At 39.2% G+C, this 24209-nt stretch overlaps 2 protein-coding genes across 2 annotated transcripts in view; one reads left to right on the forward strand and one right to left on the reverse strand.

Annotated features, from left to right (window-relative positions):
- LOC114689503 (centromere protein P) overlaps positions 1 to 24209 on the forward strand; it is a 216229-nt gene that overhangs the window by 148673 nt on the left and 43347 nt on the right. The window lies entirely within an intron of this gene.
- Positions 1 to 24209, reverse strand: part of Ecm2 (extracellular matrix protein 2) — a 33269-nt gene that overhangs the window by 6995 nt on the left and 2065 nt on the right. Inside the window, exons 2-7 of the mRNA XM_028863826.2 lie at positions 15486 to 15766; positions 12144 to 12332; positions 9136 to 9618; positions 7122 to 7237; positions 5328 to 5463; positions 332 to 489 (exon numbers count right to left, since the gene is read on the reverse strand). Coding sequence (XP_028719659.1) covers positions 332 to 489; positions 5328 to 5463; positions 7122 to 7237; positions 9136 to 9618; positions 12144 to 12332; positions 15486 to 15741 — 1338 coding nt within the window. The 5' untranslated portion in view covers positions 15742 to 15766. The remainder of the gene's footprint in view (positions 1 to 331; positions 490 to 5327; positions 5464 to 7121; positions 7238 to 9135; positions 9619 to 12143; positions 12333 to 15485; positions 15767 to 24209) is intronic.

Below are 24209 nucleotides of genomic sequence, written 5' to 3' on the forward strand. Positions count from 1 at the left end.
GAGAAAACCAACTCCCAAATGTTGTGCTCTGACTTCCACATGCCCATTGTGATGTATACATGCCTGTTCCCATGCATGACTCTGTCTCTCACTCTCACAACAACAACAACAACAATAATAATAATATTTAAAGGATACATTTGTCTTGTATATTTTTATAGTATATAATACTATAAAACATTAGAAGAGGTTCAGTGTAATGGCACACAGCTACACTTATAGTACTCAGGAGGCTGAGGCAGGAGGATCATGATTTCTAGGCCAGCCTGAACTACATAGTGAGATCCTGTCTCAGAAAACAAAACAGAAATTAGAAGAAAGATATCAGTACCTCAATAGAAGCGGGAAGACCTTGTGGTATGATTCTAAATTTGTTTTTTCCCAGACGTAGATATGATAGGCTCTTCAAAGATTTGAAAGCTAAGGGATTGACATTGATTTCACTGAGATTGTTTCCTTCCAATTCTAAGGTGACAAGTTGGTTTAAGTCTAGAAAAATAAAATTATCTGAGTATTAGAATAACTTTAAAAACATGCAATTTGGACTGATGATGTAGCTCAGTGGCAGAGCACTTGCCTGTGACCTGGGCTGGAGCTCCAGAACTGCACAAAGAAACAATAAAAAGAGGAAAGAACCCATTTTTAAAAATTCAGTATATTTGGAGATTTAAAATTTCTTTATCTTGGTTTCCCCATTAAATCCTTTTCCTGAGTATTTTATACATGACATCTGCACAATTCAACCAGGACAAGAGTCATGGTTGGGGGAAATAATTCAGGTGTTGCAGGGTACAAATATGTATAAGGAGCAGAAACAAAGAAAAACAGAAGGTAGAAGAGTAAGGATCACCTCTAGAGGCCATATTCCTTGTACTGGCTAGTTTTATGTCAACTTGCCACAGCTGGAGTCATCTGAGAGGAGGGAATCTCAATTAAGAAAATACCTCTATGACAGACTGAATGCAAACTGGTAGGGCATTTCTTAATTATTAATTGATGAGGAAGGATCCAATCCATTGTGGGTGGTGCTATCCCTGGACTGGTGGTCCTGGGTTCTATAAGAAAGCAGGCTGAGTAAGCCATGGGGAGCAAGCCAGTAAGCAGCATCCCTCCATAGCCCTGATCAGCACCTGTCTCCAGGTTCCTACCCTGCTTGAGTTCCTGTCCTGACTTCCTTTGGATGAACAGTGCCGTGGAAGCATAAACCAGTAAACCCTTTCTTCCCAAGTTGCTCTAGAGAGTCATAATATTTCATCTCAGCAATAGTAACCATGATTAAGACACTTGCCAAACAGGGATTTGGAATTCAAGTGGACAAGGAGTTAAGAGTGTCATGACATTCATTGGAACCATTTGCAAATACCTGTAGGTATGAATTGGCAATGTGATAGGCAGTGGGATGGTGATTTCCTTTCTCTGTAACACAGAAATAAACACTGTCCTCACAAACCCTCAATCTCTCAACAAGAGAGTTAAAAATATAGCAGAGTACCAGGTGTAGTGGTGCATACCATTAATCCCAGCACTCAGGAGGCAGAGGCAGGCAGATCTCTGACAGTTTGAGGCCAGTCTGGTCTGCATAGGAATGTTCCAGGACAGCTGGAGCTACACAGTGAGATGCTGTCACAGAAGAGGAGGAGGAGAGACTGGCACAGAGTGAAGCTAGTTTTTTGTTTTGTTTTGTTTTATTTAAGAAAGATGTAGATGCAGAGATCCACGGCCAAGCCCCAGGTGGAGCTCTAGGAGTCCAATTGGCGAGAGAGAGGAGGGATTACATGAGCAAGAGATATTGAGACCATGATTGGAAAAAGCACAGGGGCAAATAGCCAAACTAGCGGAAACACATGAACTCTGAACCAATAGCTGAGGAGCCCCCATGGAACTGGACCAGGCCCTCTGGATAAGTGAGACAGTCAATTAGCTTGAACTATTTAGGAGGTCTCCAGGCAGTGGGACCAGGCTTTCTAGAACCTAGGGCCTATGCTGAGACACTTTGCTCAGCCTTGGTGAAGGAAGGAAGGAACCGGACCTGCCTCAACTGAATCTACCAGGCTGAGCTGAATCCCCAGGGGAGTCCTTGCCTTGGAGGAGGTGGGAATGGGGGTTGGATTGGGGGAAAGCAGGGATGGGTGGGAGGCTGGATGACAGGGGAATCCATGGCTGATATGTAAAATTAAATTTTTTATAAAATTTTAAAAAAAAGATTATCAGAATTCTCCATGTATTCAGAATGAACTACCAAGGAAGACCTTTATACAAGCAAGTCTTTTTTTTCCCCTTACACTGTTTCTGCTGGCCTCAGGAGTGGTATCATCTAGGTCAGATAGAGCATGCTCCACTCAACAGTGACATACCCAGGGGCCTCTGAGTCAGAGGTTCAGGGTGTAGACAAGGTTCCCCAAATATGGGATGTTTTCCTGCTCAACCTCTGTCATCAGCATTACAAGAAGACCCTGTGCAGCTCAGGCCTGTACTATGAAACAGCAAAGACAGTCACATGTGAAATATAGGTAATAAATGCCTGAAGTTTTTAAGAGAATGTATTACGGATAGGAGTGGTGTGGAAGTAATAGTCTCTTATGGATACAAAGATTTAGATATAGTTAAGAGGAGCTTCAGGTTGAAACAACCAAGTGAGCACATGCAGATAAAAGTCATGTTTGAGCTTGCTGGGATGGATGGAGGCCTCACCCTGAGGTGGGCTGTGTGCAGCAGGGTAAAATTGTTGTTTGGAGGGAATGCCCTTAATGTAGGTCTGGCTCTCATTCTCTATATACCTAAGTGCAGAACTGAGGATGCTATGACAAAAGCCACATAAGTACCATTCTGGTGGTGGTACTTAGGATCCCTCAGGGATTGGGTTACAGGAAGTAGGTAAGACAGCCAGGAAACTGTCCATAGTTATGTTTCTTTGTGTCTTGTTTTCAAAATTAAAGGTACAGAGGACCCAGCATTTCTCTAATATATAGGTTGAGATCTTGAAGTATAGGCACTTTCCATTGAAAAGTGGAGAATAGAAGTCAGTAATTACATGACATCCTGAGAAACAACAAATTCACAATGCTTTGTGTTCCTGTGCTGTTTTCTCTTGTGTCTGTCTGTCTGTCTGTCTGTCTGTGTGAAGTGGGGTAAAGAGTGTTTTAGTTAGATTAGATCTGAGGTCACTGTTGAAAGGATTCCTAACAAGAAAATAGAGGTAAAAGACCTTTGTTGTGGTAAGTAAGATCATGACCCATTGTAGATACAATGGCATGCATGTTAGGGTTCCTGGTGGACTTAAGCAGCCAGGGTGAGCAGACTTCAGTTTGATTGTTCTAGTAATGAGGCATGACAAGAATGTTCTGAAGCACATCCTGTTTTCCACTCCCCCACCCCGGGCCTTTTACTCCTCCAGCGTGGTAGAGCTCCCCTTTCTGTTTAGCACACATTCAGTGTCTCAGGTGGTCTCTTTTACTTGTTATGTGTGCCCTTGTACACCTACCTCCCTCAACTCTTGACTACCAGCCCATCCTGCCTTCAGTTCCTACAGCATCTAGAATTATATCTTTTTCTTTCCCATGCCTTTTCTCTCTTGGTTTTCCATTTCTTTGCATCTGTGATCTGAAAGGCCATTGGTGAGTAGCTGCAGGGAAGGATAGAGAATAGTGGCTTTTAGAGGCAACACACAGAAAGACTGTGGTCATGTTCAGGCTCACCTGCTAGCTGTTACCCAAGCAGCAGAACTCACCCAGAGGCAAGGGAACCCAACAGATGACCCAGCCAAGGAATATCCAGCACCTCAGATGCCAATACACAGCAGGACTAAGAACCCAGGCACCCGGAGACATAAAGAGATCTTTTCTGGCCACCAACATAAAGATGCGGCTTCCTCTGTGTTTAGTGCATAGACATGAGAGAAGATGGCCAGTCCACCCAGGATTATAAATCAACACTCTGGAAATACAGTGCATTTGTTTGAGTGTGCTGAGAACCTATTCCAGGGATATATGAGAAAAACTTCAAACTAGGAAGTATATAGTAAGACATGGTGGCTCATGACTATAAGCCCAGCACTTAGAAGCTGAGGCAGGAAGATTGTAAGTTCATGGCCAGCCTAGAATACATAGTGAGACCCTGCCTCAGAAAAGAAAAATCAGTAATTTATGTTTTTATAGGATACCATTTTAATAGCAGAGCTAGAAATATAAACCCAGTTTATACAGCCTATTTATATGCTTGTTCTCAATTTTGTGTTCCTTTCAGTCTAACAGAGCAGTTAGAAATTAAAGTTTCCAGTGTCCTTTCCATATGACAAAGCCCATCAAAATCTGTGTTTATTAATGTTTTTCATGTGCACATCCAAATCCATCTGGAAACTGAGTGTTTCCATAACTATGTAATCTTCACATTTGGCAATTCTCATAATTACTGTTCTTTCTCATCAATGGAAGTGTTTTTTTCCTGTGAAGCTTTTTGGAAGCTAACAGAAATAATACTTGGATTGTTTATTCCTTTTTATGCTCACTTTTTCAGAATTGCTTAATAACTGTGTTTCAACTCAAGTTAGCAGAAAGTGTTGGGCATTATACTTCAAGAGCAGTGCTAGATGATTATGAAGATGAAAAAGAAAATTAGGCAGTCTTGTCTTAAGGGAATTCACAAGCTAATCAAAGGTGTCAGGATTTGTACAAAGTGATACTTGTGTGTAGTTGCAGTTCTACATATCACTAGAGAAAGAAGAAAAAGAGCCCACTCTGGCATGTTTAGACACTCCTCACTGAATTGTCCATCAGAAAGCCAAGCTGTGGGGACAGCTTCACTTCCTGCATCATGGGTACAGAATTAGCAGGACTTCAACTCACACACTCCAGAACAGAGCTGCCGAGGCTGCTGCGTGAGGCTTCTTGCCCCCCCCCCAACAGCAGTGTATAGCACTGCCGCACACACACACAGTGCATGTTCATTCCTTCTTTACACAGAATTGCCATGCACTTGGATCGAGATTCCAGCATACAGAAAATGAAGTAGGAATGCATATGGATACAGTGAGTCACCCAAATACATGGTACTCAGGGAGTATTAAGTGCAACTCTTCAGATATTAAGGGCTTGTAAGAGAGTTACTGTGCTGTGAGTGACGAACACCTGGCATCATTAAGAAAAAATTTTATTTAAGATTAAGGCATTTTTTGTTTTAAAAAACAGCAGGACATTGAAAAAGGCAGTAGGAGACATATTTCTTGGGTAAGTGATAAAAGTTAGCTAATCAACTTAATGGTGAAGTAACCTAAAATTTTCTAGTTATGCATTTAGCAATACTGTAAAATCTTGCACACAAGATTTAAATACCTGATAAACTTTCTTCATCGATAGCCTGGAGATTGTTGTCGTTTATTTTAAGTTCTTCTAGTGTAGATGGTAATTCTGAAGGAATATGTACCAAATTATTTCCATCCATGTTCAGACGCATTAACTTCTTCAAAAACTTAAAAAACAAATCTCAAAATTACCATTTTTTTCAGTCACAGCTATTTCACACTATTTCCCATATAGTGGTCAGTCTTAATTTTGTGAGGCCAGAGATTTTACCTTCTTAGCAATAAGTAAGTTTCATTAACTGAATGTAGTAATTTGAACCTGTTGTGAATGCTAATAATTAATTTTAATGCATTTATAAAGTCCAGTTTCCCATATGCACTAATATCTATGCTGGAAAAATGATTATAAAATAGCACTGTTCAGGTGGACAGGGGGGGGGGTCTCAAAGGACTTGGAGGGGAAGAAATGATCAAAATATATTTAAATTTAAAGTTGTTTTAAGTAATAAAAATATAAAAAATTTCAACTCCAAGTGATTGTATATGATCACCCAAACAGCTGACCTTGAGAACAGTATGTTTCCACGTTTAGGTTGTATGTTAATTGCAGGCCTCTCCTTCACCACCAAAAGAAGAGAACTAAAGTGAATATGTGGAATGATTGATTTATCCAGGGATCATAAGAATCATTTCCAATTTTTACCAGGACAGAAAATCTCCAAATCAAGAAGTAGATAATCTATGACATTTTTGTCTTACTCAATTATAAAATAAATCTATGACCCTCTATACCAGCTGTTGTCTGGTCAGAAGAATGGAGAATTCGAAGCAGGCATTGGGAGTCCCCCCATCTGCCTGCCTAGACTCCAGAGAACTAGGAGAGAATCCAAGAGGCCAGTCATTCATTGCAAGGAAAGATGGAGGGCCCAGAATATTATCCAAAGGGGAGAAAATTAGCCTGGTGAGATACAGTGTGCTTTACAAATGGCTTTAAAGCACATAATTTATGTGATCTTTTATGCACACCAACCTTTCTTCTCTCGCTTCTGTTTTTGTTTCCCTGAAATTCTCTGATCTAGATGAGTATTTTCTACTTTTTCAAAAGAATTTTTCAGTCAAATCTGTTTTCTTCAAAGGTTTCCTTTGTACATGTGCTGCCCTTTCTTTCGCTCCGCCTCATCTATTTCATGCTAATCTTCATCGAGCTCATTTGTTTTTAAACTCTCCCTGCCAAAATATTCTCCAGCACATTCTGTCTACTGTGCGGAAGTAAGAAAGCTTCACTTTACTGGCCTGAGCATTTTAATAGAGGCTCTAAATATGCTCTCCTTTATTACTGGACAATTCTTCACATGACGAGAGACCAGACTTCAATGTAGTTCACCTACTGGGGAGAAACTGTTCTTTAAATTCAAAACATTAGTTATGCCTGATCTTATTGTTGCTATTCTTCTCATAAGCTTAACATACGTAAAGCAGCAAACTATAAGCAAAAGAAAACTTGACTATAATTTAAGGACATCAGAGAAAAAACTTAATGTAGAAGAAAATTAACAATTAAAAACCTTTCTGCTGCTGGGCAGTGGGGGCGCATACCTTTAATCCCAGCACTCGGGAGGCAGAGCCAGGCGGATCTTTGTGAGTTCGAGGCCAGCCTGGTCTACAGAGCGAGATCCAGGAAAGGCGCAAAGCCTGTATGTTTTCGAGAAACCCTGTCTCGAAAAACCAAAAAAAAAAAAAAAAAAAACAACTTTCTGCTTATTTTTCCCTTCCCCACCCTCCTCCAACAGGAGTCATCTTGTCACATACTAATGGAAGTGTGTACCTTGAATGCTTTTGGACCTATGCCTGAAGAAGTGATATTGTTTCTGCTCAGATCAAGCCTTTCCAAATTTGGTAATCCATTAAATGCTTCATCCGGAATGGAAACGATTGAATTCCCTAGGATGTACAATAGTTGTATTAGAAATGTGCATATATAGACATGTACATATATACTTAAATGAGTATGCATGTCTCTATATACATGAATATTAAGAGAGAGCTTTATATGCAAAGGAAAGCAATATTCAGAACGAGGACAGAAAATATATAAACAGATGCATACTTGAAAAAAATTACAAGATTTGGATGAGACAATTTAACAGTCAAAAGTGTATCTTGGTCAGGACCTCATGTTTCAGATGAAGCTACTTAAAATAACTACAATAAACTGTTGGACGGGGCTAATAGCATTGTGCATTCACAACAAAGGTGTATTTCTGTGTTTCCTTCATATTTTTCCATTGCCATTTTCCTGGACTTGGAAACATGATGCTGTTTGTATCTAAGAAATCAAAGAAAAATCACTCAGTGTCTGTGAGCATGTTTCCTTCTCTCTCTCTCTTTTTTTTTTCTTGGAGCTGAGGACCAAACCCAGGGCCTTGCGCTTGCTAGGCAAGCACTCTACCACTGAGCTAAATCCCCAACCCTGTTTCCTTCTCTTTATAAGAAGCTTAGGAAGATCTTGTCTCATAGACCCAACCATTTCTGATAGTATACCTTTGTCTTCAAGCTAAAGGATTCTTACATCCATCTGTTTTATGGACTTTTGTCTTAACATTTGGCTAGGTACAGTCATCAGTGATTTTAAACACCTTGTAAAACAAAAGACTGTATAATCCTATATGGGTTATTATCCCTTCCTGACTTTAGTCTTTCACTAATTGAGTTTCTGTAAGGCAGAGGATACCTGCCACATAGGCCGCAGGAGAAGGCTTTGCTAGGCATTCGAATTCTTTAAGTGGTTTTACATGAAAACCTATTGTCTCGGAGACCTGACAATCCGTTTAACACTGGCAGTGTCCTATTGCAGACTTCTGTTCCTGCACATATACCTTAGACCCATCCAGATCTCCTCACCTCTGCATCCTAAGGGCACCATAAGCCAGACACTCACACAAATGAAATCTTAATACTCCACTACTTAGCACTTTCCCTGGTAGCCTGATAGAGACGTGGGCAAAGGGTCTGGTCACCACACTCTCCTTGGAATGGCCAAAGGAAAGAAAACAACTGATGATATAATCACTGAGGTTGTGGAATAGCCCTAACTGCTGTGGCAATGGGACAGCCACCCTAAAAAGTGTTGGGTAAGTTTCCTAAAAATGTGTTTTCCTAAAAATGTGTTGTCATGTCTCTCAGCCTATTGTGCTGCTTCTAGGAGTAATGAGAAATGAAGGTATAGGTTCCCACAAACATCTGTATATAGGTGTTTTAGCAGCTACAGACAAAATTGCCTTAAGCTGAAAAAAAAATCACATTCTCTAGCTGATTTATATAATAGAATACTGCTCAGCAATAAAGGAAAATGAACTAGTGATTTTTAAAGCATTAGAAGTCTAACTACAAGACTACTTACTGTGTGATTCTATTTAGTGAAACTTTATTTCTGTTCAAATCAGTGAACACAGAAAACAGGTCAGTTTCTGTGGTAGCCAACAACTGGAGAGATGGAGATATGAAGAATTTGGGGAGTGATGGAAATATTCTTTATCTGACTATGGTAGTGTTCACATTTATAAAAAAAAAACTTGTAGAACTATACATTATAAATAAAGCTTTATCACATAGACAAAGTGTACCCCATTAAAGCTAAATTTTTTAGATGCTCCTTGAGAAATCGCCATTTGGTTAGAGTTTGCTCTAAATCTAAGCCATTCTTCAGTGTGTGCCTGTCTCCTGCACAGTTGATCTGTATGAAGACAATAAAATCAGTTCCTATTAAATCAAAGCACTATTCATAGGGCAGTAAAATTCACCATTTATATCTGAACCCAAAATAAGTTGTCATCTCTTACCCGCCAGCTCCAGGCTTGTTACGTCTGGAGCTGTTATTGGTGGGATCTGGGTAAAGGCTGCATGGGTGCAGCTGATGGTCCTGTAGGAAAGGGCGCAGCTTCCGGGCAGGCGTGGCCTGCCTCTTGGGGTACCAGGTATTACCCTGGAGGGCATTCGGAACACATCCCCTCTTATGGCATCCTCCTCTTCCTCTTCCTTCTCTCCTTCCCTCTCTGTCTCCTCATTATCCTCTTCCTCCCCTGGTCCATAGTAGAGTGGTTGCTGTGCTGACCGCCCTTCCTCCTCAGGCCTCAGCTTTCCCTCTGCTCTTTCCTCATCACTGTGAAGCTTGGTAGGCCCAGAGGTTTCTTTCTTGTGCTCCATATCTTGAATTTCTTCTTCATCCTCCTCAGATTGAAGAGCTTCTTTTATGACTACTTGATCCATTTCTATCTGAGGAGGCGGCACTTGCTTGTGAAGTGTGTTAATGGATTCTCTTTGTTCTGAAGAAGCACCAGAAAATTCAGTTTTATCATTTAGTGTTCTACCACTGAATAGAGAATAGGAGGCTAATGATCACAGAAGGATGAAGTAGCTGGGGTGGCGGGGGGGTTGTAATTTGATGATGTTAGTAAATGGAAAAAGTCATAATGAAAATGAGGTTAATAAATAGTCCCTCTATTTGACTGCTATATAAAGATAAAATAGAGTTGAAGTTAACTAACTTTATTTCTCTTTTGTAGGATTTGCTGTGGATACAAGATTTTTGTGTCTGTGAGCCTTAGTACTATTTTTGCATTAAATAATGTAATATTTATTTTCACTAGACTATGATGCAAATTGGTAAACTAAAAAGGGAATAATAGTTGGGCAGTGGTGACGCACACCTTTAATTCCAGCACTTGAGAGGCAAAGGCAGATAGATCTCTTGAGTTCGAGACCAACCTGGTCTACAAAGCTAGTTCCAGGACAGCCAGGGCTACACAGAAAAACCCTGTCTCAAAAAAAAAAAAAAAAAAAAGAGGGAGGGGTTATAATATTACCACATTATGCAAAATAGAGAGCAATTTTATTGTTAGGCTTTGATACCATTAGCTAGTACCATTACAATAGAAACTGTTCTATAGACAATAGAGAAGATATAGTCCACATTGTCTCACTTTGTGTCAAGAGTTCTAAAGAGAAATGTGTTCATAGTGCATAAATTTTCTTCCATCCAAATTCATAAATCTAATCATCTTTCTATTTTTAATTGATAATCCTATACAAACTAGCCCCAGAAGGAACACAAAAATAAAAAATATCATTATTTGAAAAAGTTACTTGTGATATCCATTCAGTGTATATTACAAAGTCTGAAGTTGTTTTTGTTTGTTTGTTTTAGTTTGGTTTTTCGAGACAAGGTTTCTCTGTATCGCTCTAGCTGTCCTGGAACTTGATCTGTAGACCAGGCTGGCCTTGAACTCAGAGATCCTCCTGCCTTTGCCTCCCAAGTACTGTAGTTAAAAGCGTGTGCCGCCACCACCACCACCACCACCACCACCACCTGGCTTGAAGTTTTGTTTTTTTTGTTTTGTTTTGTTTTTGTTTTTGTTTTTGTTTTTACATCTGTAGCAAAACATTCAGAAGAAGAGGGGGAATTGGTAAATGGAAGCTAAAGGTATCATATTTAAACTTTCAAAATCCTTCCTGTGTCCAGGTTTACTTAACTAAACTACATTCAGGAAGACTACAAATCCTTTGGAAAAATGTCTGAGAAATTCTGAATCTTGCCTATAATAGCCTTGTATACTTCAAGGAGACAGTTTCAATGAGCATACCTTCTAACATTTTTTTAAAGTATAATACTTTGGGTCAAGCTTGGTGATGCATGTCTTTAATCCCAGCACTTGGATGGCAGAAGCAGAGGCAGAGGGGTTTGTATGAATTTGAGGCTAGCCTCAGCTACACAGTGAGAATCTATCTCAGAAGAAAGTACAGTGCCTTAGAGAAATAACTGATGGTGTGAGGTAAGAACTGATTCTGAAGTTCCTCCTGGCAGAAGGATTTTTGTAGATACTTATCCTCTGGTTGTCTGTGGGGGAGGGGGAGAACAATCTGCCTTGATATAGACAAGACAAAATGTCCCTATCTGTACCTGTCAAATTGTATAGCAACTGTTTATTTTCATAAGTCACTAGCTAAGCTTTCTTTCGGGAGACCTAAGACCTCCAAAGGGCACCCCTACTTGTTCAGGAACAAGTTTCATTTGAGAACAGGTCAGCAAGCATCCACTGAAAACTATGCTATCATCTCCTAGATAGAAGCGCCACCCAAGAAAACCAAGCCAGTCCACGCCTCTGTGTTTTTCTGGGATTCCTCAGACCACTGTTGGATCCTTGCTGCCTGTGGGCTGATGGATAGGAAAAGCCAGGAGGGTTGAGGCTTTCTTTGCTCTGATTATAAATCATCCCTTGTTCTCATGATACTGGTTAGCTTGATTAATAGAATGACTAATTAATCAATAGGATGATGCATATACAGACAGACCCAAGTGAAACTCTGAACTAGTTAATAAGTCAGGATTTACTGTAGGAATTCTATTGCTGTGTCTCTAAAGCCTTATAAGAATCACACATGAAATAGAATCAGATTTGACTAGACTCAGTCTGAGAATTACAACTATAGAACTACAATCTCTTTCTGTACCCTAAATACATTTCCCTAGATATTTTTGTTTATTGGCACTGAGCTACATTTTAAGTACCTTGATGACTACATTTATAATAATTTACACCTTAATGTAATGGTAAAGTACAAACAAATAGAAGTTAAGACTAAATTATGCCGGGCAGTGGTGGCTCACGCCTTTAATCCCAGCACTTGGGAGGCAGAGCCAGGTGGATCTCTGTGAGTTCGAGGCCAGCCTGGGCTACCAAGTGAGTACCAGGAAAGGTGCAAAGCTACACAGAGAAACCCTGTCTCGAAAAAACCACAAAAAAAAAAAAAAGACTAAATTATCTGTGGTACTTTGTTTTATATTGTATACCATCATTAGAGCAGATAGGGCAGCACTCTCCTTCTGGTTTAATGGTGTAGGCACACGTCTTGGGGTGGCAGACAGTTTCATCACAAAGCACCCTTCCATTCGAGCAGAGGCAGGTGCTGCAGGGCTCAGGAGACCAGACAGCTTTGTTGTACATGATCATGCCCTTTACAAAGCAGTGTCCTTTCTTTCCTAGAGAAAAAAGAGAACACTTTGATTGATTGATTGGTTGATTGATTGATTGATTGATTGATTGAGACAGGGTCTCTCTATTAAGTAGTCCTGGCTGTCCTGGAACTCACTATGTAGACAGGCTGCCCTAGGACTCACAAGAGAATCACCTGCCTCTGCTCCCTGAGTGCTAAGATTAAAAGAATATGCCACCATGCCTAGCAGGAACACATACTTAATGTCTTCAACCATTATCAGAATCCATGAATGGACAAAAATACAATGTAAAGTCAAAATGATATAACCACCTGAGAATAGAGATCTGTATGCAGCCATGCACAGATTAAATGCCCTGCAGACTTGCTGTCTGAAATGCTTTTCATTGGCTTTCCTTTTTGCTGCTGAGTTCGTTCCTCCTAGGAACTTGACTTTGAATTTCCTATCTATTTTGTATCTGTCAAGGTAGGCTAAGTTTTGTCACAGGACAAACAACCTTCAAAACCCAACCATTTTTTATTTACTTAAAAATGTACAATCTTGACATGCTGAGACTCAGCTTATTGGTGGTGTGTTTTCTGTTTTAATTTAAGCCAATGACTTTTACCTATTTTAGTCCCAACTAAGGAGGCTGAGGCAGGAGGATTTTGTGATCTGGGAATTTAAGACAAGCTGAGCAACATAGTGGAACTCCCTATCTCAAAAAAGTAAATCAGGCCTACATATCAGAACATGTAGTAGTTTGTCTTTCTGAATCTGAATTACCTCAATATAATAATTTTATTTTTTAAGATTTTTATTTGTGTGTGTGTGCATGTTTTGCTTGCATGTGTGTATGTGCACCATACACACCCTCAAAAGTCAGAAGGAAGCATCCCCTAAAACTTTAATTACAAGCTGTTATTAACCACCTCTTGGATGCAGGGTACTGACCATGGTTCTTATATAAGAACAGCAAGGGCTCTTAACCACTGAGCCATCTCTTCAACCCCAGTATAGTATTGTTTAGATCTATCTGTCTTCTCTTATGTTAATTGCTTTAATTTTTATGTGTGTTTACACATATAAAATAATATGTGTAATATATGTAATAATACATATATATTGGTGTGAGTATTAGTATAGGTTATAAAATGAGAAGGTAATGGAGCACATGTAAAATGAAAGCATGGGAGAAGGCCTCGGGAGTGGGGTGGGAGAAAGGTGAAGAGGATCAACAAAAATATGTTTGAAAAATGCCACAATGAAACCTAACACTTTGTATGCTGATTTTTAAAAATAAAACTTTTTTATATTTTATTTTTAACTGTGTGTCTGTTTTTAGGTTTTTGCATAGGAGTACAATGCCCATGGAAACCAGAATAAAATATAGGTTCTCCTAAAAGTAGAATTATAGGTGGTTGTGAGCCACCCAGTGTGGATGCTGGGAACCAAACTCCAGTCCTCTGCAAGGGCACTATGAGCTCTTAACCACTAAGCCATCTCTCCAGTCCCTAAATATTTTTTGAATAAATAAAATAGTACCTTTCATGAAAAATGTTTGCCAGCAAGGATGGCTCAGTGGGTAAAAGTGCTTGCCATGGCAGGAGAAAATTGGCTTCTTAGGGTTATCCTCTGACCTTTACATGTGCTGTGACTTGTGGCACCCACACACATGCATATATGTTGCACACACAAATAATAAATAAAAATATAAATAGATAAATTTAAAAATGGAATGTTAAGTATGTGAAATCACATTATGCATTCTAGTTTGGGGGCTTTTAATTTCCTTTTATAACTTAACTAGCTTTTCATTTAACTAAAATATCTTTATTTTTCCAACACTTAATGGATGCACTTGTCATTTATATTTTTAGCAAATATAGCATAATTTCCTTTTTTTCATATAATTTTGTTTCTGTTAACTTCATGAAAGAATAAAACTAATGGCTATGTTGAAACAGGGTATGAAATACTGACTACAGAGGATTATCTGGGTTTTTTTTGGGATTTTTTTGGTCTTTTCAAAGTTTTATTTAATGGTAACATAATAAATTTACAGATATATAATATATATATACTTTTTACATATATAAAACTATAATATATTTACTTTTTTCTTCCAAACATAGAAAACTGTTAATCATTAAATGCTAGTTTCAAAAAATAATTTCTTGAACTCTTTTTTTTTTTTTTCTTTCTTCGAGACAGGGTTTCTCTGTGTAGCTTTGCGCCTTTCCTGGAACTCGCTTTGGAGACCAGGCTGAATTTCTTGAACTCTTAGGCAGAATTTCTAGCTTTTTCATTCTTTAAAAAGTCAGTATCAGCTGGGCTCTAGTGGCGCACGCCTTTAATCCCAGCACTTGGGAAGCAGAGCCAGGCAGATCTTTGTAAGTTCAAGGCCAGCCTGGGCTACAGAGCGAGATCCAGAAAAGGCACAAAGCTACACACAGAAACCCTGTCTTCAAAAGTCAGTATCCCAGCACTCAGGAAGCAGAGGAAGGTGGATTTCTGTGAGTTCAAGGCCAGCCTAGTCTACAGAGCAAGTTCCAGGACAGTCAGAGCTGTTACACATAGAAACCCTGTCTTGAAAACCAAAATTTAAAAAAAATCAATATTCTGTATAAAATAAATTCAGTGGTTTTTGTTCCATTTTTACTTAACATAACTTTGTGTTGAAAATATTTAAGTAGCCCTGTGTCAAAGTCATTTGATTGGCTTCTACTCTAAATGCTGTCATAAAGAATGAAAGGCATTTTACTAATTGATACATATATTGTTTACATTATGAATATGATCACTTGCACCCATATGACGATTACAATTTTACACTGTGAAATAAGTTTTTCCCAATAATTTTGTGTAAGTATGTTCCTTAAATAGTTTTTCTAAGATTTATATTTATTTTATGTGCATTGGTGTCTCACCTACCTGTTTGTCTGTGTGAGGGTGTCAGATCCCCTGAAACCGGAGCCACAGACAGTTAGGAGCTGCCTTATGGTTGCTGGGAATTGAATTTGGGTCCTCTGGAAGAGTAATCAGTGCTCCCAACCATTGAGTCATCTCTCCAGCCCCCTTGAATACTTTTTAAACTTATTTTAAAATTTGTGTTTATATATCAAAAGGTAGCACAAAAACTTTCCCTTTGTAGAGTTCAGTTCATAGAGATATTTTCTCCCTCATGCATTCTCTTACCTGGTAACACATTGTAACTTGATTCTACTCCAGGAGAACTTAGAAGGGATTCTAAGTTTTCCTCCACACTGTAATCCAAATTCACAGTGGGTAACCTAGTTCCTGGTGCCTCAGTTGTCTGTGTTCTGTGGTGGAGTGAGGAACTCTTCCTGAGTCTTCTCAGATGTGCTCTCCTCCTTTGCTTCCTAGTATTTTGTTCACACTCGGTTTGGAAAATGATAAGCAGAATGAGACAAAACAAAACTGCATGTTTCATGTTTGATTTTTTTTTTCACCAACTTCTAAAAGGAAACAAAATTTCAGGTTAGTAGTGACTACATTTTTACTTCTGAAAATTGACCTAGTTGTTTTATGTACAGCAGGAAGGCTTAGAGGAGGAACAGTGTTCTGAATCCTGAAATATCACTGCCATGTCAGATTCTGGGATATCTATATCTACACCAGGTCTGAGCCAGGTTCTTCTATAAAGGGCCAAATAGTAAATATCAAACCCTTTATAAATGATTTGTTCTCTGTCCTAAGTACTCAGTTCTGCTATTGTAATCTAGAATCCACTGTAGATGGTAGGAGTGGTGGCTTTGTTCCGTACAATGCAAATGCCTGCAGCAGCAGACCCCCTTGTTCCCCAAAGTGCTGTAGACTTTGGGCAACGGCTTCTCACAACTGTCTGCTAGGGTATCACCCCTCCCTCTTCTGTTATTTTCATCACTACCTGTACTTTTCTTTGCTGGGGAGCAGTGCACAATTATCCTTTATAAAAGTACCTGTGAAATAGCATCTTCCTTGAGAGGATAACTTTATCTTTTTGTTTTGTTTCTTTTTAGAGTGTGTAGGGGAGGTGCATATGTTTGTGCACCTGTGCATATTGATACAAGATATCAACACTAGATGGCTTCCTCAGTCACTCTCCACCTTATATTTTGAGACAGGGTTTCTCACTGAACCCAGAGCTCATCAATTGGCTCTACTGGCTTTCCAGCATCTGGAGATCTGTCTGTCTCCACCCCACCCTGCCCCCAGCACTAACTGAGGTTACAGATGTAAGATTTCATGCTTTTGCAATAAGCACTTTACCCACTGAGCCATTTCCCTAACCTTGAACTTTTTTTTATTTTTAGGGGAGGGTGGTGCTTTACATGTGGAGGAATGAGCATACAGGCATGTGGAGGTCATCCTCAGGAATGCTGTTCACCTCCTTTGAGAGGGGGTTTTTCATTGGCATGAGGTTTACCAGTAAGGCCAGATTGCCTAGCCAGTGAGCCTCAGGGATCCCCCTGACCCACCTCTAGTTGTGGGATTACAAAAACATGAGTGTACCCTGTTTTTTATGTGGCTTCTGGGTACTCTGAGTATTCTCACACTTAGAAGGCAAGTGCTTTACCAAAGGAGCCATCCTTTCAGCTCTAGGACGAGTAACTCTTATTCAACTGATTTCAAGAAGAGTTTAGATCCCTGTATGTAGTAAAGCTGAGAAACAAATCTGAGAAATAGGTTTTAGGCACTTTTGATCTGGCAACAGCATTGTGACAGATAGGCTGGTACAGGGCGGGAAAAGAATCACCTCTACAGTGAGCACAGGGGTTGTGTCCAGAGGCTTCAAAATCAGCTAGGCCTTCCAGGCAAGGCCGGCAGATCCCACAGCCTCTCAAGTCAGCAGCTGAGTGAGGTATCTTTCTTTAGTGCTCCCTTCACCTGGCCTGGGAGCCCTCCCTAGTCCTCTGCTTAAGTCTCTCACTGGCGGTGTTCCCAGAGATAGAGAGCCCCTGCACCAAGTCTGACTTCCGTTCCTTATAAAAACTCACTGACTTAGTTGTAAGAGGGTACTTATTTCATACAGTAATTGCCACTTACGGGAAGCTTGAAGTTAACATTGCACTCAATAGTGAAATGGAATGTTTTCATCTCACCACTTCTGCCAGGCTGTGCTGCTGGGTCTCTAGCATGTAGTGGCATGATACCAGTGAACAAAAGACATCCAGACCTCCAGGAAGCTATGACTCTACCTATCAATAAAACCTTGATTGTCCTTAAAGAAAAATCCAGATTGTAGATAAGTAACATTTTATAATCTCCAGAAGTATATTTTTAATGAGAAACAGGACATAGCTGCTGACAGATTTAATTGTTTTGTCAATGAAACTTAAGATTATAATTTTAATTCTTAGCAATTATAAACTAGTATTTGTTGAAAATTCATCTAGACTAGACAGGAAGAAGTAAAATAGTTTTTTTTTGTTGTTGTTGTTGTTTTGGTTTTTCGAAACGGTTTCTCTGTGTAGCTTTGCGCCTTTCCTGGAACTCACTTGGTAGCCCAGGCTGGCCTTGAACTCACAAAGATCCGCCTGCCTCTGCCTCCCGAGTGCTGGGATTAAAGGCGTGCGCCGCCACCACCGCCCGGCTGTAAAATAGTTTTATTCACAAATGTAGAAAATCTTGAATCTACTTTAAAAGCTCCTGTAATCAGTCAGGTTTCAGGATATAAGCTCAGTCTATAAAAATCAAGATTATTTCTGTATGATATAAAAAAGCAGAAGCTAAGTCACAGTGTTATTTTGTAATAGCATAAAATGTGAATTACTAGGGACTATCTTATAGAAGGTGGACAAGGTGTCTGCTCTGAAAAATGAACTCTGAAGTGCTGCTAAAAGAAATGGAGTGAGCCCTTTGTAATGAAACTGTTTACTACATATAGATCAGATGGCCCAAGGGGACTAGAGTCTCAGTTCTCCCCAGATTGATCTACACACTCGTCAAATCCAGCCCTAATCTACCAGCTGTTTTGGTAAGAATTCACCATCTAAACCAGGCATAGTGGCACACCTATAATTCAGTTGGGGTCAGCCTGGGTGACGAGATCCTGTCTCCGCATCACATTGTAGCTTATGGTAGAATTTTTAAAGCATATACAACACCCTGGATTCAATCTCTAGTTCTTTTAAAACAGCAAAAGAAGGACTGGTGAAATGGCTTAGCAGGTGAGGGTGCTTGCCACGAAGCTTAACTACCTGAGTTCCGTCCTTGGGACCCACATGGTGGAAGGACAGAAAGGACTCCCAGAAGTTGCCCTCTGACCGCCACATGTGCTCTGTGGCATGTGTGTGCATGCACAGTCACATGCACACACAGTAAATAAAGAAGTAAATATAATTATAAAAATAAAACTATAAAGAAGAAAATGTTTCGTGATATATAAAATCATATGAAGTTAAAATCTTATTTTTTCAGTAGAAAGTTTTGTTGGAACACAGCGTGCTTGTTTGTATTGTTTATGGCTTTATACCACAAGCCGAGATCAGGACTACAAAATGTATAATTTAGACTCAAGAGCAGAAGTTTTTATTCAAAGCTTAGAGCAATGCCTCTGAATTGGGGGTGATTTGTCCCCCAGGGGACATATAACAATGTCTAACATGTATAGACATTTTCAGTCCTCATAGTTGGGAGCAGTTCTACAGGTATCCAGTGTGAAGAGGCAGAGGGCACTACCAGTCACCCTACAGGGTACAGCCTTGCACAACGAAGAATTAGCTGAGCAAAATACTGCTAGTGCTGAAATGGAGCAACCCTGATTGTGAGAAAGTTCCTCTAGGCTTTAGTCATGACATTGAAATGCTATTATAGGCAAAACATACTGCATTTTAACTGGATGGAATTAATGGTTATCAAAAGGAAGAGTGAGAAATTAGTTGTTTTCATATGATAACCTCCTTCTTAAAGGTTGTTTGTTTGTTTGTTTGTTTTAATGATTGGAGAGGCCAGGCGGTAGTGACGCATGCCTTTAATCCCAGCACTGGGGAGGCAGAGCCAGGCAGATCTCTGTGAGTTCGAGGCCAGTCTGGTCTACAGAGTGAGTTCCCGAAAGGCACCAGAGCTACACACAGAGAAACCCTGTTTCAAAGAAAAGAGGGGGGGGGGGAGAAAGAGAGAAAAAAAGAAAGAAAGAAAGAAAGAAAGAAAGAAAGAAAGAAAGAAAGAAAGAAAGAAAGAAAGAAAGAAAGAAAGAAAGAAAGAAAGAAAGAAAGAAAGGAAGAAAGAAGAAAAGAAAAGAAATTCCACCATTAATGACTGGAGAGACAGCTGTGTGTGCTGGGAACCAAACTCTTATATTTTTGGTTGAGCCTAACCTTTAACAGCTCAGCCATCTCTCCAGCCCCTTAAAAGTTTTTCTCCTAACTTCAGACTTACTTTTTGTTTTATCTGTTTCCAATTCTAGTACATAAGTGTGCTAGGGAGGAATAACCCAGGTGTGGTATCCTTCGTTTGCATATCTGGCATGTGGCAATAATGTTGATGTCATATTGTCCATCTCCAGTATGTAGCTTTTGTATTCCAAAGTGTTTGGTTTATGTTCACCCTTCAGTTTGATGTTTCTTTTCTCATTTCTGAGAATTAAACTTGGGATCTTTCATATTCTAGATAACTGCTCTACCACTCAGCTGACACCTCCAGCCTTTTCTTCATTTTGAGACAGTGTGTCCTAAGCTACCTGTATGGCCTCAAAGTTGAAGTCCTCCTGCCTCAGCCTCCGAGGCAAAACCATGCGCCACAACATTTCTGTTGTGCTCAGGTGACACTGTGGTTCCTTAGCATTCTACTTAGGTCAAGTGCTGCTTCACTGTATACTGCTCACTTTGACTGGGTCTCTGACATCATCCATGTTTCCAGTAATAGACCTGGGTGCCCTTCCTCACTAGCTGTGTCCATATACTAATGTTGGAAAGTTCTTCCTTGGCTAAGCCTATTCACGTGATAGTCCACAAGAGATTGAAACAAACAACCACGTCCACAGTCTTCTTCTGAATTCATATTTCAACGAGTGCTTTAAACATAAATTTACATTTGTAAAAATACCTGTTTTAAAAACCAAATGGTACATACAGTGTATGTAGATGAAAAGACAAGCTGTCCTAATCATAGTTTATTACAAGCATCGTCAAATATTTGTATCAAGGGCCAAAGGGTAACTATTTGGGGCTTTGAGATCCATAGTCTATGTCCTAGCTTTTCAGCTTTCTTCTTATGGCCCCAGAGTAATCCTCAATACCATTTGCCTGGGTGGGCCTATCGATGTTCTGATAGTGCTGTGTTGAGCAAACAGAATTTGCTATTTGGGCCATGACTTACCAGCCCCAAATTCAGTATATCTTTCATGACCTCTTCTAAATACATGTGCTCACATATATATTTAAACATATATATAAATTAAATATATATATTTAAACATAAATGGGAACAGTCCAACCTTTTTCATCCCAGTCAGCAAGAAATTCTGAGCATATGGGTACACATGTCACTATGTTCAAAACAGTCTAGTCAGCCTGTTTTCCTCTTGTAAAGTACTTAACAAATTTGGTATCTGATAGTTTAACATTTCTCTTAGTGTTTTTTTAAACAGGCTCTTTACAGTCTAGGCTCTTCCTCGACTTTCTATGTGGCTGAAGTTATCCTTGAGTTCCTCATCTTTCTGCTTCTCCATCCCACATGTTGGTGTTACAGCTGTACATCACCTTACCTGGCTACTCAGAAACATTCTTAGTCAAACATCTTCTGGAAGCATTTTTATATTCTTAATTTTATTTTTAAATTTACAAATAACATATTAATAGAGTCTCTTTTTTTTTAAACTTACTGTTTTGGCCTTTTATGTTGCTTGGCATTTATAAATTAGTTTTGTCAAGTTTATTAATCAGTGCTAAAGCTATGTTATGTGCATATTCAGCTTCAGAGTTGTCTGACTTCCTGGTGCTCTCATCATTAGGTGGAGGCTTTCTATATCTCTATTAGTGCTCCAGTAAGGGCTACTTTGTCTAATATTAATGTAGCTACTTTCTTTTGGTAATGTGTGCTTGGCATTTTTGTACCATTTTGCTTTTAGCCTTCCCATAGTATATTTTTTCATAAGTTTTTTGAATGTTAATGCTGTCTGACAATCTGTATTTGATAGGAGCATGAAATCTCTTTATACTTAGTGTTAGACTTTTACTGCTTTCTCAGCAATGCAAGAGCCAGCATGGCTTTCATCCAGTTTCCCCATTCTGGCATAAAAGCTGTTTTCATCTCATGCTTCATTCTCTATATATGCTAAACATAGCGTATCAATAGATTATCATGAAAAGGTGGTTTTATTTTTTCAGGCTGGCAAAATCACTCAGTGAATAAAGGTGCTTGCCATCAAGCGTGATAACAGAAGTTTGATCACAGGAATTCACACAATGGAAGGCGAGCACTGACTCCCCCAAGTTGTCTTCTCACCTTCACACGTACACCATTGCAAACATGTACAAACACAATAAACAATAAATGTAAACAAGAAGATTGTTGTCATTGTTCTATATCAAAAAACCATTTAGATCAGGCTTTTTGAGTCTCTTCACTTATTAAGATTTGGGCCCAGATTACTCTCTTTTGAGGACTGTGTATTGTAGGGTGTTTAACAGCATTCCTGGCCTCTTTCACTAGCATGTTCCCATGACAAACAAGACCACTTTCAGATTTTACCAAATGACCTGCTCCTCATCTGAGAGCCACTTCCTTAGATTCCGCTAAACACTTACCCTTCTTCTTTTCATCCTTTCCTGTGTCTCCAGACCTTTATTCGGATTTTCCTTCTCATTCAAAAAATGTCTTATAGTAATTCATTTTGTAAAGTTCTATTAAAGATCGACTCTTCTTTTCAACTGAAAATGCTTTTATATTAACTTAGTTCTGAAAGTACATGTTTGCCGGATAGATTTTGAGGTTAATAGTGGTTAACATTTTTAAGATACCATTTCTATCGGTTTGTTTGTATTGATTCTACTTTTCGTTTTGTTTCGTTTTGAAACAAGGTTTTGTGGAGTCCGGGCTGGCCTCAAACTTAATGTATAATCATGGATGACCTTGAATTTCTAGTCCTTTTGCCTACACTTCCCACAAGATCACCATGACTTCCTTTGTTGGTTCAATTGAGAATTCATAACTCAATCAAACTACTTCCTTAAAAATAGCATTTTTTCTGACCGTTTTCTGGATGTTCTCTTTAGCTTTCAGAGGTTTACTCTGATGCATGTAGAAAGTATAATTCTCTCAATTCTATTATATTTGGGATTCATGATACATTCTGAATTCATGCTGGATTTGTTTGTTTGTTTGTTTGTTTGTTTGTTTGTTTGTTTGTTTGAGATAGGTTTTCTCTGTGTAGCCCTGGCTGTCCTGGAAGTCACTCTGTAGACCAGGCTGGCCTAGAACTCACAGAGATCTGCCTGTCTCTACTTCCCAAGTGATTAAAGAAATGCGCCACCACTGCGCAACTACATGCTGGATTATTACTTTTTTTTTTTTATCAAATTTGGGTAATTTTTGTTTTGTTTGTTGTTTTAAGCCCTCATCTCTTTATGCTTTAGTACTCTACCCTTAAGAACTACAGTCATTTGTGCAATAGCTTTTTCGTTGTGTCTTCCACATCACTCTTGTTTGTATTCTTGTTCTTCTGTTTGAAACATGATTCATCCTCACAAGTCTAAGTGATCTGCCTTATTAATACTCTCTTTAGCTGTGGCTTATGCATTATTAAATTCATCTGTTGGCCTCTTTGTTTCTTTTATTGTATTTCTTAGTTTTCAGTAAACTATTTTTATTTTCAATTCTATATTACAATTTTTAATTTCATATTCTACTCTGTGTACATTTAAGCATGTTTGTGTTAAAGTCTGTCTGAAGATCAGGTTTTCTGAGCCCTCTTTTTGTCTGTACCTATCATCTGTTCTTAGAACTTCAGCCATGTTCTTCCACCTCTTCCTTTGTCTGATGCCTTTTGAATTCATGCCAGACATTATATAAACACTCATGAAATGATAGGGCCTGGGATGATGTGTTTTCTGTCTAAAGATTTTTCACATGTTGAGTGTGGTGTTGCAGACACCGTCATTAATGTGGAGTGATTTGAAGCCGGCCATCACTGTATCCAGTGTCTTCACACTGTGGCTCTTGTTTTGCTAATGTCACCAGCACCAATCTCATCCCCTACTGCTGGCTCTGATCTTTGTTCTGTTTCTCTCTGACCTTGTGAAGCTATTTTAAAGCTCTGTTAAGCTCTCAGCCACCTCTTCTGGAATCCACAGATGTTTCCAGAAGCAAAGCAGTTTCAGACCTGAGACAGTCTGGGTTTCAGTCTTATTCCAAATACTGGCTCTGTTGTTTTTCTCATCTTCCTATTTGTTCTCAGCAGATGAGTAGATCCGTTTTCCTTGCCAGAGGAAGCGCCTTCAGATTCCTTTTGTTCTTTGCAGAAATACAGATTTTTTTTCTCTTAGACATGGTAAAAATTTGTGAATCTTAAATGTCTAAAATATCTTGTTTGGTTGAAACTAGAATTATAGCTTCAAAATCATTTTTCCTTGAATACTTTTCAGATAATGGCTCATTATTTTCCTTCTCTCAGAGTTTGTTTTCCTTTTGTTTTGCTTTGATACAGGGTCTTGCTATATAGTGTGGCTAGCCTAGAGCTAACAATGTAGACTAGGCTGACCTTGAACTTGTGGTAGTCCTCCTGCCATGGCCTCCAAGTGTTAGAATTACAGGTGTGAGCTACCACACCCAACTTGTTCCTTTCTTGCAGTATTGTGGAGAAGTGAATTCAATTCTCATTTCTTTGTAGGAAGCATTTTCAGTCTATCTTCAGTGGAAATGCTCTATTTTTAGTATGTCTTTAGCATTTGTAAGATTTGCTGTGAGGAATAAATTATT

The sequence above is a fragment of the Peromyscus leucopus genome, chromosome 5, assembly GCF_004664715.2.
Source record: "Peromyscus leucopus breed LL Stock chromosome 5, UCI_PerLeu_2.1, whole genome shotgun sequence".
In the NCBI taxonomy this organism is placed as follows: domain Eukaryota; kingdom Metazoa; phylum Chordata; class Mammalia; order Rodentia; family Cricetidae; genus Peromyscus; species Peromyscus leucopus.